The 14,490-nt window shown below is 38.1% G+C and overlaps 2 protein-coding genes across 2 annotated transcripts; both read left to right on the forward strand.

Annotated features, from left to right (window-relative positions):
* Positions 1-4,156: 4,156 nt before the first annotated feature.
* On the forward strand, positions 4,157-6,771 carry LOC113174576 (high choriolytic enzyme 1-like). Its single transcript, XM_026378639.1, has 8 exons — positions 4,157-4,213; positions 4,413-4,455; positions 4,554-4,604; positions 4,855-4,986; positions 5,388-5,505; positions 5,699-5,877; positions 6,288-6,369; positions 6,645-6,771. Exons 1-8 carry the CDS (start codon positions 4,157-4,159, stop codon positions 6,769-6,771), a joined length of 789 nt encoding a protein of 262 aa, XP_026234424.1.
* A 3,163-nt stretch (positions 6,772-9,934) lies between these two features.
* On the forward strand, positions 9,935-12,157 carry LOC113174577 (high choriolytic enzyme 1-like). The gene is made up of 7 exons (XM_026378640.1): positions 9,935-9,977; positions 10,230-10,361; positions 10,800-10,917; positions 11,034-11,212; positions 11,448-11,529; positions 11,657-11,781; positions 11,886-12,157. The coding sequence occupies exons 1-7, from the start codon at positions 9,935-9,937 to the stop codon at positions 11,891-11,893; spliced, it is 687 nt and encodes a 228-aa protein (XP_026234425.1). The 3' UTR covers positions 11,894-12,157.
* Positions 12,158-14,490: the final 2,333 nt, after the last annotated feature.

The raw sequence follows: 14,490 nt of genomic DNA on the forward strand, positions 1-14,490 counted from the left end.
TATTATATATAAATCAATAAATATATATATAGCAGAGGTTTCCATTTGCAGATTTGTGGTAACACCTTTCCATTGGTTGCACACATTTCTGTAAGATAATTTTTCAAAACGTTTGTGTGCTTCTCATTTAAAGACGCCAAATGTTGATGCAACATCTCGGCTAAACAAAGGGAAAACACGTATCCATAGCTGATCCAAAGTACTTGCATAATTCTGAATCCCTAATGAACCCATATGCAACATTCTGTAATTCTTTTATCAATCTACCTAAAAACACCCTTGTGTGGCTATTTGCAAACATGCATCAGATTGACTTGATGTGAACGTGTTTTTGGACATTTCCCATACTATGAAGTCTTGGTATTTCTCAAGCTTCTCATGTTCCTGTTGTTGATGTTTCCATCACTTGGAATTGCTACATCTACCACCACAGCCTTCTTCCTCTGTTTGTCTACCACTAGTATGTTGATCAGTTAGCTATTACCAGGGTGTCAGTCTGTATCTGAAACACTGAAAAATCATACCAGTGGCTGGACAAAGCTGGATTGAAAGACAGCATTGAGGCACTTACCATGGCAGCACAGTAACAAGCTCTAAATACAAGATCAATAGGGGCTGGGGTCTACCAGAACCCCTTGTAAGGCTGTACAAAGATGCCCCTGAGAGAATCCAGCATATAACAGGGTGTGAGCTGCTCGCAGGCATCTCAAGCCACCACCACACTTCACTGTAGGCACGGTGTTTCTTCAGCCTATGCTTCATTCTCTCTAATAATTATCTGGTGTGTCTCTCCAGGATGTGCAATCACAACCAAGGTCTTTTGTGTTGGTCCCTCATTGTTCAGAATGATGTCATGGACATCAATCATAAAAAAGGGTCTGAGAAAATTGTGGCAGCTATCTAGTACTGCTCAGCGAATGACCCAAAACCCTAGGTTTGGCTCTTGGTGGGTGGGGGTGTTACATGCCAAGTTAGGTCGCTGCAGACGTAGGGTAAGTCAGGGGACCTTTTATATGTGCACCAAGTCACGCAGTTGATGCCCCTGTTGTATTGTTTTGTAACTTTGTAGAGTAGACAATCAGGCCTTCTTCTTTTCTAGTTTTGTTTGGTTTTATGACATAGAAACAGATGAGGCCGTGTTTTGTTTCATTTATTCATTTCTTTTGGCACAACCGCCTGGTCCTGTCCTCCCTCCCGTTTGTTCATGACATTCAGTGAATAAACCATATTACTTCCATACCTGCCCGTTGTTTCATTTTCATTTCATTCTGACTTTCATGTGTTACTGTCCCTTCATATCGCAACTCATTCTGGGTTGGGGGCATAACAGTGAAATACAAATCATAACCTACATTGTGATTCATCTGAAATACAGAGCATACCATTACATTTTGGAACACAAGTCAGAGTACAAATCTATACATTTATATACCATGAAAATTGAGTCCAGGTCTACTTGATGTTTCTGAAAAGGCCAATTACTGAAAAACCTCTGACCAGTTTTTCGAATTTCAGCTTAATATTTAGCAAATATTAATCCACCTGCCTGCAATTGAGGTATTTGTTTTAAATGATTTTACCAGGATAAGGGTGTAGGTGAGGCTAAAGATAATGGATTGAGCTGAACATTCCTCTTCAAGCAATCAACAAAGCAATTTTTAAGATTTTTTTGTATTCTGGCAATTATACAAATATTATTTTGTGTACTTTATCTGTAATTCCACTAACCTAAAAGATAAAAACTTTGATCAAGTCTTAACAATTCTCAAATAAAAGTTGTGTCTGTAAAATAAATGGTTCATCTTAATCTCAAAAGTTAATCTTCCACTAAGCCTTCAGTTTGCTCAGATACTTAGACATTATTTAAAAAAAAAACATGAGCAAAATATGCAGGGGATAGACCAGTTCCCATGAAATGTTTCCTGCTGGTAACAGAACAATGACAAACAGTGTTGTAATGAATGGCGTTTGTCTTCAAGTGGAGTACAATACATTTACTGATAGAGCTTTCCGTGAAGCTTTTTGTTTTTTTTATAGTCTTTGCTCATTAGACTGGTAACTAAAAACCTTTACTTTTAAACTGGACACACTTGATGGACACGCCTTTGGGTTCTGGTGGATCTGGACTGGTCTTTAATGAGCTTCAACATTCAATATCTAGGTTATGAACTAAACTCAAGCAAAACATTGTTAGGTTCACACTATAATATTCTGTACACACAGGGCTTGGACACAGAGATGGTGGACAGCTTTAAGTACCTGGGTGTTCACGTAAATAATAAACTGGACTGGTCTCACAACACTGAGTCACCTCCAACTTCTGAGGAGACTTTTGGTCCTTTGCAGTGTGCAGGCCTCAGCTATGGATTTTTTATGATTCTGTTGTAGCCTCAGTTGTCCACTACGCTGTAGTCTCCTGGGGTCCAGGCAGCACAGCCTTTGTGAGCCCTTAAGCCTTCAGTTTGCTCAGATACCTAGGAATTATTTTCACTTTAAAAAAAAAAACATGAGCAAAATATGCAGGGGATAGATCAGTTCCCATGAAATGTTTCCTGCTGGTAACAGAACAATGACAAACAGTGTTGTAATGAATGGCGTTTGTCTTCAAGTGGAGTACAATACATTTACTGATAGAGCTTTTCCGTGAAGCCATTTGTTTTTTTTATAGTCTTTGCTCATTAGACTGGTAACTAAAAATCTTTAGTTTTAAACTGGACACGCTTGATGGACACATCTCTGGGTTCTGGTGGATCTGGACTGGCTCTGTGCCCTTCCTTCAGAGGCAGACTGACACACTCTCAGTGTTACCACAGATCTTTCATCCCCACTGCTGTAAGACAGTACAACTTACCTGTTTAACTGTCTTCTTCTGGTCACACTGTTTCAATTGGAAATAGATTTGTTAAAATATCATATGATATTAATAACTGTATTATTTTTATATTTACTTCTCTCTCCTGCACCTTAAATGTTTCTGTGAGCTGCTAAATAATTAAATTCCTCCTGGGATCAATACATTTTGATCTTATCTTATTTGTAGTCATTATGTTACCTTAGCTCCCCAATCTTTTCTCCATCAGTCACATAACATCAGGGTGTGAGATGCTCGCAGACATCTTGAGCCACCACCACACTTCACTGTAGGCACAGTGTTTTCTTCAGCCTATGCTTCACTCTTCTTGCTCCAGACATACCATCGAGTCATAGAAGAGTTTCTATTGCACAAAGGCATTTCCATTCATACCTTGTTGTCAGCCAGACTCAGTTATTGTGATGTTTTGTTTTAAAACTAGCCAGTAATAAGGACCTTGTCCTACTGAGCCTCACTCCTTTGGAATAACCCCCCTTGCTGACATTACACAGTTCATTCTGAAGAGGTTTTAAACTCATGTATAGCCCCTAACTTTCTATTGGTTGCAGGATTTTGTACTTGTTACCAGTTTTTGGTTGGTGCGTTGGGTTCAGTCTCAATTAACTAATAAACCCATGATTTCAGTGTAGCTCATGATAGTACTGCTAACAAGAGCATGGTATTTATTTTGAAAATCATTGCCCTCTTCTAACCTTGTGTGCTTTCTCTCCCAAGCACATGAGCGTACAGTCTGATTCTGTCGTAACTGTGTACTGTGATGAGCATGTGATAGTGTTTGTTGACAGGTGCGCTCAAAACTACCTGATTCACAAATGTATTTATCACTTATCGTGTCCTTGGGTGAAAGAGCAGGATGCAAGTCTATCACAGGGCTTCTTCAGATAAAGAGACACCCATTCACAGGAACAGACATATACGATTTACCAATTAATCTAACTGCGAGTTTGCTGTAATGACAGAAGCTTTTCACTTGGACAAACCTGAATATGTACATTTGTTGCCAATACAGCACTTCCTTCTCCACCATGATGTATAATTCCTGGAAAACCTTGGTTATATGGCATGTTGCATAATTGACAGCCTGCATGTCTTTATAAAGAGTGAGGAGCAAAGCACCTGCTGCATACAGAGTCCTGGAACAACAGGTAAACTCTTCTGGTTTCAATCCTATTCTTTCTAACCTCAATGATCATATTTTTTACTAAATATAAAAGATTTCATCCTTAATGACAACACACTGTTCAGATTTCTTTTCAGATTAGACGTTCATAGACGAGGACCACCATGATGACTCCAGTTTTCTTGCTTCTCCTCCTGCTCTCAGTGCTACCCGTTCCTTCAGTAAGTTTGAGTCCTTAACACTGAGTTAGTGATTTAATTTTTCCTGTTGTTCTGTGTGTAACACGCATCTGCAAAATATATTATATAGTATGGACTTAAAATAAACAGCATCCATTTATATTTTTTATTTTTTTAAGGTAACAGAGATTTTATAAAACATTAAATGTCACAAAAAGCTATTTTGTCATTTGTGTTGCAGGATACTGAAGAAGTGATAACTGGACAACCCGTCTCAGTCAAAAGTAAACTCACTTATCTTTTTGTCTTTTCTGTTCCTCTGACTTCACATATAAAGTTGATCATTTTAAAATAAACGTGCATCTTTTTTCTCTTCCTCCAGATGGGACTTCGGACACCTCTGAAATCATTGCAAAGGCCAATGAAAACATAAGTAAGTGAACACTGTTGTATTATGAAATTAGCCTGTTTAAATATCAATACATGTTGGTAAAAACACACTGACACTTGTTCAGTTACTTGTACAGCTGAAACAAATCTATTAGATAGATAAATAAATAAAATAATAGATTAATTGGTAATGAAACATGAAAACATGGTGGTAGAAATATTGTCCATCCATGTAATGCTGTCTTGCTTTTAATATTTTCCAAAAAACAAACTTTGTTTTAATTGTTGTGCAGCTAATTTCCTGATATACGGCGACATTAAACCCAACTCCAAGAGGAATGCAGACCCCTGCACTGCCACAGGCTGCAAGTGGCCTAAATCTGGATCCTACGTCTATGTCCCTGTTGTTATCTCCTCTGACTTCAGTAAGTTACTTATTTAACTATGGACCCTGAAAAAACACTAGTCACTAGTATTGTATTGTTTTTCGAGTCCAAAAATCTGTCATGCCAGAAAACACAATAAATGGGAAGATGACAGAAAGAAAGATTTAAACTTAAAATGTTTTTCCTCATATTAATCAAAATATGAAAAAGGGACGAGACAGTGACTTTTAATGTGAGATGACCTTTACTAAACCAAAGAAAAAACTCTTTCTTTAGTTTAGTAAAGGTCATCTCACATTACAAGTCATTCAAGTGTGACACACTGAGTTTCCCAGCTAAGATAAAAAAAAAAGGTGAGGTCAAACTGATTAAGAATGACTGGACAAACTCTGAAAAGGTGAATTACCCTGATGGATGGATCCCGTTCTTTTTCTGTGCAGCTGAAGAAGAGAGCAATACCATCATTGGGGGCCTAGTGAGTTTCCACCAGTCGACCTGCATTCGCTTTGTCTGGATGACTAATCACGTAGATTTTCTCTACTTCTTCCCTGGAACTGGGTGAGAACACACACACAGACTGACACATTCACACCTTCTCTTAAGGAAAACCTCTCTTTTTGTATTTTAGCTTGTGTTGACAGCTGGAGGAAGATGACACGTGTGATTTCCATTTCACCCACTGGGCTTCAAGACACACCAAACATTTGTACTTCAATGATTTCCCTGTGTTTTAAATTTTTTTGTATTTCAGGTGTTGGTCCTACCTGGGCCGTCAAGAAGGAGGACAGGTAATCTCTCTGCAGAAAAACGGTTGTGTGTATATCAACACGGTGCAGCATGAGGTTCTCCACGCTCTTGGCTTCCACCACGAGCACGCCCGCTCTGACAGAGATTCCTATGTCAATGTCAACTTACAGAACGTGCAGCCAGGTCAGCTCACAACAAAATACTTTCACTGTTTCTGTGCTTCTGAGAATGATGATTTTGTCTTTAACATTTTCATCATCTTATTTTAGTGTGTAAGAACACAAAGTAGGGCTGGTGGGATTGTCAGTAGCTTTGCATGCTGGACTGAAAAATGACAGGATCATTAACATAATCAGCTCACCCGTGAACCACAAACGTCTGCACTACATTTTTTTGCCAAAGCAGGTCAATACCAGATGAGCCAGATTTACTGTACTGTATATACACATTAACTGAGGGCAAGGTAGATGTTAAAGTCAGTGCTAAGTTGTTATATTAACAAAGTACATAAACACCACTGGATTGTTGTGTTGGAAAAACAAGGAGAAATATTAAAAGCTGTGCTTAAAAATTTGCTTCTACTCTCTGTGCAGGATACGAATCAAACTTTGACAAGGTGCAGACAAACAACCTGGGTACTCCCTATGACTTCCAGTCTGTCATGCACTACCCCAAGTGAGTTTGTGTGTGTGTGTATTTCCAAAAACCTACTGAAAACAGAACTCTTCCACAACGTTCTCTGCGCTTAAATCTTAAAAAATAAATGAAGAAATAATCTTGCACTTTCACCTCATGAAACAGAAACAGTTCTTCCTAGAGCACTTTACTTTGAAGGTTTGTTTTTACAATAAATGTAAATGTTCAAGACAGCAGTAAGAATGTATATGTGGTCAATGTGCGCTTGCTCACAGCTCAATATATGAAAAAAGTTGTTTTCATTTCTTTTTCAGCAACGCCTTCTCCCAAAACGGGCAACCAACCATCACCGCCAAGAGCGATCCTAATCTTGTACTTGGAGGAGCAGCACAAATGAGCTCCAACGACATTGCCCGTGTCAACAGGCTTTATCAATGCTGAAAGTGAAAACAAAAACTTTTCTATCATGTTACACTGTTCACATATGTAACAACAGCAAATCTATAGAGTAGATCCAGTAGTAGATCAAGCGAAAATTGTTTTAAAAAATTGTAAAGATTAAATTTTTTTTCTAAAACAGGACTTTAAATATTGATAGAAAGGAATCAACCTCTATATACATCAACTCTCAGCTTGTCATGGTACTATAACACCCAGATCTAATGCCCTGCATCAATACTAAACATACAGATACTGTTTTTGTATCTGGTCTTAATATATACTGACCTATACTGATATATTGACCTGGCTTCTGAAGTAAAGGCTAAAGTCAGTTTGTGGTCATGGTTCAAATAAATGTTGCTTCTTTAAAAATTCTAGAAAAATTATTCACAAGCAGGAATCTCCTGTATCACTCACTTTTCAACAGCCTCACTGACGCCATCTGCATTATCAGTGCAGTTACAGTTGGTCCTTACCAAGGAGAGTTAAACAGCATCTGTTAGTAAATTCTGAACAAATGACCAGTTTCTTATCATGTAGCATCTGCAGCTCCTTTTCCAAACAATGGGATTATTAAAATCAGACGTATCTTTGGTGGATGATTTATCAGCTTTTAAACTTTTGTAATGTGACATAAATATCTGAATCACTTCTATATTGATTGATTGATTAAAATGCACTAAAAATTAAACACTAAAAATAAAAAGTGCCTGAACCACTGTGTGTTGAAATGAGTCTTTAGACCGAGGGAGATTGGCAGTTAATTTATGTTTCTTCCATTTGCGAATAATTGCACCAACTGTTGTCACCTTCTCACCCAGCTGCTTGGCGATGGTCTTGTAGCCCATTCCAGCCTTGTGTAGGTCCACAATCTTGTCCCTGACATCCTTGGAAAGCTCTTTGGTCTTGGCCATGGTGAAGAGTTTGGAATCTGGATTGATTGATCGCTTCTGTGGACAGGTCTCTTTTATACAGGTAACGAGCTGAGAGGGCCAATGTCAGCTCGTTACCTGTATAAGATCCACCTGGGAGCTAGAGATCTTGCTGACGGATAGGGGATCAAATACTTATTTCCTTCATGGAAATGTAAATAAATTTATAACTCTTTTTGAAACGCATTTTTCTGGATTTTTTTTGTCATTGTTGTGTCTCACTGTTCAAATAAACCTACCATTGAAATTATAGACTGATCATTTCTTTGTTAGTGGGCAAACTTACAAAATCAGCTGGGGTTCAAATAATTTCACCCTCCTGTATATAATATGATCGCAATATATATGCAGAGAAAGTCACAGCCATTATCAGAGTCCCCAATTAAGATAAATGCTCATCTATCAATCAATTCCTATTATCAATAATGCCCACCCAAACAGTCCGTAACCATATGTCTTTCTGTTTGACATATGTAAAAGAATACATATTTAATTTTCATTGTGAACAATATTGCCATTCTGGACACAAAGATAATTGATTTGGTGTGAAGTGCATGTTCTTTTGCACACTGGAAGTTAATTTGTTTACAAAGAATACATACAGGAACACACCGGATAAGAGAAAACTAATGTTCAAAACTGCTACCATAGCTTTCTTTCTGTTTTTGTTTGATCATAAAAACATAGGTGAAAAAGGTTTGAGCATCATGTGCGACGTTGGCTGTGCACTGTACCCAAGCTCTATGAGTATGGGCCTAGGAGTAGCACTGCGAGCTACACTGTTGATTTGAATGTTCACTTCATATACACTCCCCATCCTAAAAATAATGTCACCACCTGGATTTAACCAAACTAATAGGTAAAAGCCTCCCATTTTACCATTATTATATGGATGATTATTATTCAGCTGGCAACAAGTTAAAAAGCCACGGTGAATGTGTGCTGTAATCAAAGCTTAAGGTGTTCCAACAAAATATTAGAGTGACTTTTTTTTTGGACAGACATTGCATTTCTTTCTGTAGAAACATTTTGACCTGGTGCTTCCTGTTGAACATTTTATGTGTGCAGCCCCAAAAAACAGAATTAAAAAATAACTCAAGTTAGGTCAAAGGTTTGGACACAGACTCTTTTCTTTTTTTTTAAAGTTTCAACATTTACACTAATACTGAAGACACTTAAATGATAATATAACAAATGTGGTATTATGTAGTAAAGTTTTAAACAATCCAGAATAGGTTTTATATTTTTCAATTCTTCATGCTTTGATGACAGCTTTGCACACTCTTGCTATCCTCTCATGAGCCAGCTCTCTCTGTACTCATGAGGTAGTCACCTGAAATGGTTTTCCAGTATTTCTGAAGGAGTTTCCAGAGGTGTTGAGTATTTAGTGGCTGCTTCTTTTTTCATTACTCTCCAGTCCAACTCATCCCAAACCATCCTAATTGGATTTAGGTCCAGTAATTGTAGAGGTCAGATCATCTGATGCAGTACTTCTAAAAGTTTGACTGATGAAATGAGTCTGTATAATGATTACTTCCTTCATCACTGGATACTTCCACTTTGATTGTCCTTAATAGGAAGTTATTGAGATATTACACCACTTCTGAAGTTTCAGATAAACATTTACATAAACAATAGTGTTGACAGATGATTGAGGTTGACAGAAATTGGTCAATCATGTGATCATATGAGCAGGCTATAAAATTGAGGAGTGGAGACCTTGCTGCATCCAGAGCCAGTCCTGGCAGGACAGGTAAACTCCTGATTTCCATCTTATTGTCTTATTCTGACCTTACTGATTCTGCACTCAGTGTATTTGCCATATGCATTCCTTATGATCAGACATGTTTCAAATGTTTAACTAGAGAAGACCACCAGGATGACTCCAGTAATCCTCGTCCTCTTCCTGCTCTCAATGACACCAATTTTTTCGGTAAGTTTAAGTCTTTCCAAATTGAAATTAGGATTTTAAATTAAATCTTCAAATAATAATGTAATGCAATAACATACACACACACACATATATATATATATATATATATACATATATACCCACATTATATATATATATATATATACATTTGTTGTTGCAGTTTTGTCAACACTTGCAATGTGGAAAAGACCCCTCAATTGAAAGTAGGCTTTGACTTTTCTATTACTCTCAATTCACACCTGCCATATTGATCATTTACATGTTGACATGTTTTCACTGATTGTCTCTAGATGACACGATGTCCGCCTCTGAAATCATTGAAAGGGCCAATGCTAACATAAGTAAGTTATAGCATAACATAAAACATAATTCATTATATATAGAATAAAGCTGATCTGTGTAAAATATAAATACATGAGGGCAACAACACAGTGAAAACAAGTAATATAAACATTTCAGCTTTTCCTCCGTCAAAAGGCATTTTCACTATTTCCAAAGAGTTTACAGAAGAAATGACTCAGCTTTGTCCCAAACAGTAATGAAAAGATTTGTTCATATTGAATTCACAGTTTAAATTCTGTTCTGTTCTCCAGCTAAATTCCTGATACATGGTGACATTATGCCAAGTCTGATGAGGAATGCAGACCCCTGCACGGCCAGAGGCTGCAAGTGGCGCAAAAAAGGACGCTACGTCTATGTTCCCTTTACAATCGCCTCTGACTTCAGTAAGTCGCAGTAACATAACTAAACCACAAAAACCAGTCCAGTGATATTAAAAAGGCTTTATTCTTTGAGGTTTTTAGAAATGATGTTGTTAACACAGTGCATTTGTTAGTTATAGTTGGATTTACTTGGACATGTGGAGAATAAAAAGTCTTTCAGCAAATGCTCCTTTTTACTTCTGTCACTCAAAAAAAATATTATTAACCACTTTAGATTTGTTGACTGCAGTTGCATCTTTCATTTGATTATTTTTTGAGTTTTAGTTTGCGTGACATTAAATAAGTGCTTTTCATTGACCAACCCTGTGCCATAAACATACGTTTTAGGAAAAACTGAGCACTGAGCTCTGCATTTATTAAGATAAGTTAAGGGATGAGGTTTTGAATTGTTAAAACATAGACGAGAAATCCTGACGTTCTGTGATTGATGTTTTTCTGCAGCCACAGAACAGTGTGACATCATCCTTAAAGCCATTGTGCAGTTCCACCGCTCAACCTGCATTCGCTTTGTCTGGAGGAGAAAGCAAGTGGATTATCTCCACTTCTTCTCTGGAACTGGGTAGGAAATCACACAACACACACACACACACACACACACACAGGGAACGCCATAATATTTTTCTAATCATCAACAAAATTCATTGACTGACACTGACGTGTGTTTTTGTGTTTCAGGTGTTGGTCCTACATCGGCCGTCAGGGCAAACAACAGAAGATCTCCCTGCAGAAAAACGGTTGTGTGTACACCAGCACGGTGCAGCATGAGGTTCTCCATGCTCTTGGCTTCCACCACGAGCAGGTCCGCTCTGACAGGGATTCCTATGTCAAAATCCACTTTGGGAACATTAGGCCAGGTCAGTCCTCACAAAGTCATTTAGAAGATGTGGCTTGTGTCCTACAGTTATGAGAACATGATGGGATGAGATCACAGCTTTCGGCCTCTTGACCAAAGAATCCCTGGTAACAAACTGTTAAGCTCGATGACTGATTTGACTGAGTACAGTATGTCCACATTCAACTGAGACAAGAAGTTACAAGAATTAGCAAAAAAAGAGTGAAGTATATAGTAATTATTTTGTTGTTGTGCAGGATTGGAATCAAACTTTAGGAAGGTCCAGACTAACAACCTGGGAACTCCCTACGACTTCAACTCTGTCATGCAATACCCCAAGTGAGTGTGTTTTTTCAAATGTTCGTGCCGATTAAAACATGTTACTTCAACTATCCAGGAAATACATAAGAATCTGTGGGTGATTACTGTGTGCTTGTGTTTGAGTGTACAACATGTTCTTCTCCAGCTACGCCTTCTCCAAAAATGGGCTACCAACCATCACCGCCAGATGCAATCCTAACCTTCCCCTTGGGTGCGCAAAACAAATAAGCCGCAATGACATCGCTCGTGTCAACAGGCTTTACAAATGCAGTAAGTAAAAACAAAAAACCTAACAAAGACTGCACATTAAAATAACGCAGTTGGAATCATTTATATCTGAGACTGCTTCTAATCTCATGATCTTTTTCAAACAGGACGCTAACAGCAGAAGGAAAGTCTTGGATTCATATTCCTCAACTCTCATCTCGTTGTGATTACATCAAAGACCCAAGAATAGCAAGTTAAAATATGCAGCATACCTGTGCGATTGTGAGCTTCTGTTTGAATTGAACATTTTATAAAAAATAGTTTGACCTTTGTTAATTACTGATGATGGTTTGGTCAAGAGGAAGGTGCAAAAAGTGTGAGCTTAGGGAAAGAGTGTGTTCATGATTAAAATGAATCAGTGAAAGGTAAAATCACATCGTTAGGGACATCTGAGGATAGAAAGCAGCAGAGTGCAGCGTGGACATGCAGGAGTTTGACCTTATCACAAGCTTTTCAGATATTTAGCTTTTTGCTTTTATGAAGAATAATCAGCATTTTTAAACATTTATAATTTGATTTAAAGCATTTTATCATATGTACTTAGATACCAAAAATAAACGATGCTTTAACTGCAGTGTCTCATGACTTAATTTCTCAGATAAACCCAGCAGGAAGTGGAACCAATAGCTGGTGGACGCCCACTAAACCACAGCTGCTGTTGGTTCAACTATAAACATTTATATCATATGATAACTGATAACATGAGGCATATACTTTTGTTTGTCAGGAATCACGATTTCACAACTAAAACACTCCAGAAATGAAGGTGTGATTTCATATCTCCATCTACAGATGGCAGTCCTTCTTCATTATTTCAACAGCTCAGTGTCTCCGGATCGCTAACTACTGACAGTTTCATTTCCGTTGCTGCTGTTGGAGCATTGGCCATTTAGTTCAAATACTCACATTACCAGAGGATCTTTTATATCACAAACTTAGTTGTTTTTCTAGATGTAAGCAGACGTTTTTTCCAGCACATGCAGAATAAGTTCTCACCTCATTTACCTCTGAACTAAAGTGGAGTCGTCTAATAAGCAATGGAAATACACAAAACTGAGTAAATCATGCAGTCAATGTTCCAGCTTCTATATAGTGTAGACTTTATACCAGATGCTGGAACCACCTAAAGCACCTGCACCTACAAACCCTGTACTAAGTGCACTGAGGGGAACTGGTTTTAGCTCTAAATATTAGTGCTCAGTATAATTAACTGTCTTAATTATATAGCATACTCAAAATGACAGTCCTGACATGCTGGTCTTTCATAGTGGTAATCTGCAGTTTATCAACCAACTTAATTTACATTTACATTTAGTTATTTGGCAGATGCTTTTATCTAAAGTGACTGACTGAGAAGTGAGGAACAAAGCAAAATATCTAAGCCAAGGAGAAAAACTTTAAAGTAAAGTGCTGTAGGAAGAGCTGCTTTAGCTACAGCAGTTTCTGTGGCATGACCACAGAACAGGCCAACAGCTCAAACTCTTAAATAAAATTCAACTTTTTCAGAAGGTCTACAGCCTTCCTTAGTGACTGGACCATTTATTGACTCAAACAGGATTTTTCTGTCACGACGAGAGCTCCTTTGGTTCCCGGAAAGCAAAACATTCTCCAGCTACCTCATCCAACTGGTAGCTGAGTGCACAGACTGTCCACATAAACAGATAATTTCTCCAGCTTTTTCTGATGCTCGTCTCTCTCTCTGCCTCTCTGCTGTTTATTAGACTGAAGTGACTCATCACTCAGTGGTGCTGGGACTCGTCTCCCAGCACAGCACGCTCTCATTGTTTCCCAAGCAAAAACTAAAATTAGACAAAATTTTGCGCCAGCAGAAAGTGGCTCTCCACAGAAAGATTATTTTGAGAGACGTTCCTCCCATCTAATGTGCTGCAAGCATCCACACACTCGCATATGGGTACAAGTGTGTACAGTCAAACACCAGTAATCCCTATAGTGTCTGACTGTGTTATTTGTGTGTCTGTGCAGGAGGTGGAAAATTTACAGCCTTTTCTCTACTTCTAAATATTCCATGACTGCTCAGCTTGTGCGATCAATGGTTTTCTGGGGCGTGTTCCTCCATAAGCAACATGAATAACTGTATGATTTCTCAACCAGGAGGAATACAGACTGGATATCAGCGTTGCTTTAATGTGAAGGAAAGCAGATTGTATTGACAGCAAACAAAAACTGCTAAGTGATCTGACTGCAGACAACAGTAAATTATTATTTTTTATAGGTGAAGATTTGTTGAATTACTAAATTTAAAAGATGCATATGTTATTTTATCCATCTGTTCAACAATTGTGACAGAACATTTCTCTTTCATTTCTGGAGTGTTTAAAAGTACACTGGACTTTACACAGCTGCAGCGATCTGTTGAAAATTGAGGTGAAAACTGGGACCTGTTGGGCAGCACACGATTTTAGACAGGAGGTGCTCAACCAATCAGGGCTTGGAGACTGGTTTTCTGTGTTCTGATTCATACAGTATATTCCACTTGGAATCAGCTGTAACTGAGCTTGTGCAGGTGAAGGATACAGGGTTGTGTCTTCCTGACCTGCAATAAAGATAGTTCAGACTGCCCACATGACGGTTTCTATGTGTGCAGGCATTTCTTTGGTAGCGCTGTAACATACAGCACAGCTAAACTGAATTTACACTGTAGCTTTAAGCTGTAATGGTGGTCCTGCACAAATGCATACTTTTAGAAAAAGT

This window comes from Anabas testudineus, chromosome 3, assembly GCF_900324465.2.
Source record: "Anabas testudineus chromosome 3, fAnaTes1.2, whole genome shotgun sequence".
Lineage (NCBI taxonomy): Eukaryota > Metazoa > Chordata > Actinopteri > Anabantiformes > Anabantidae > Anabas > Anabas testudineus.

Coding starts and splice junctions, on each gene's coding strand:
- LOC113174576 (XM_026378639.1), top strand. CDS start 4,157: ATGATGACTCCAGTTTTCTTGCTTCTCCTCCTGCTCTCAGTGCTACCC. Junction 4,456..4,553: donor ACAACCCGTCTCAGTCAAAA/GTAAACTCACTT, acceptor CTCTTCCTCCAG/ATGGGACTTCGGACACCTCT. Junction 5,878..6,287: donor CTTACAGAACGTGCAGCCAG/GTCAGCTCACAA, acceptor CTCTCTGTGCAG/GATACGAATCAAACTTTGAC.
- LOC113174577 (XM_026378640.1), top strand. CDS start 9,935: ATGTCCGCCTCTGAAATCATTGAAAGGGCCAATGCTAACATAA. Junction 11,213..11,447: donor CTTTGGGAACATTAGGCCAG/GTCAGTCCTCAC, acceptor GTTGTTGTGCAG/GATTGGAATCAAACTTTAGG. Junction 11,530..11,656: donor TCTGTCATGCAATACCCCAA/GTGAGTGTGTTT, acceptor GTTCTTCTCCAG/CTACGCCTTCTCCAAAAATG.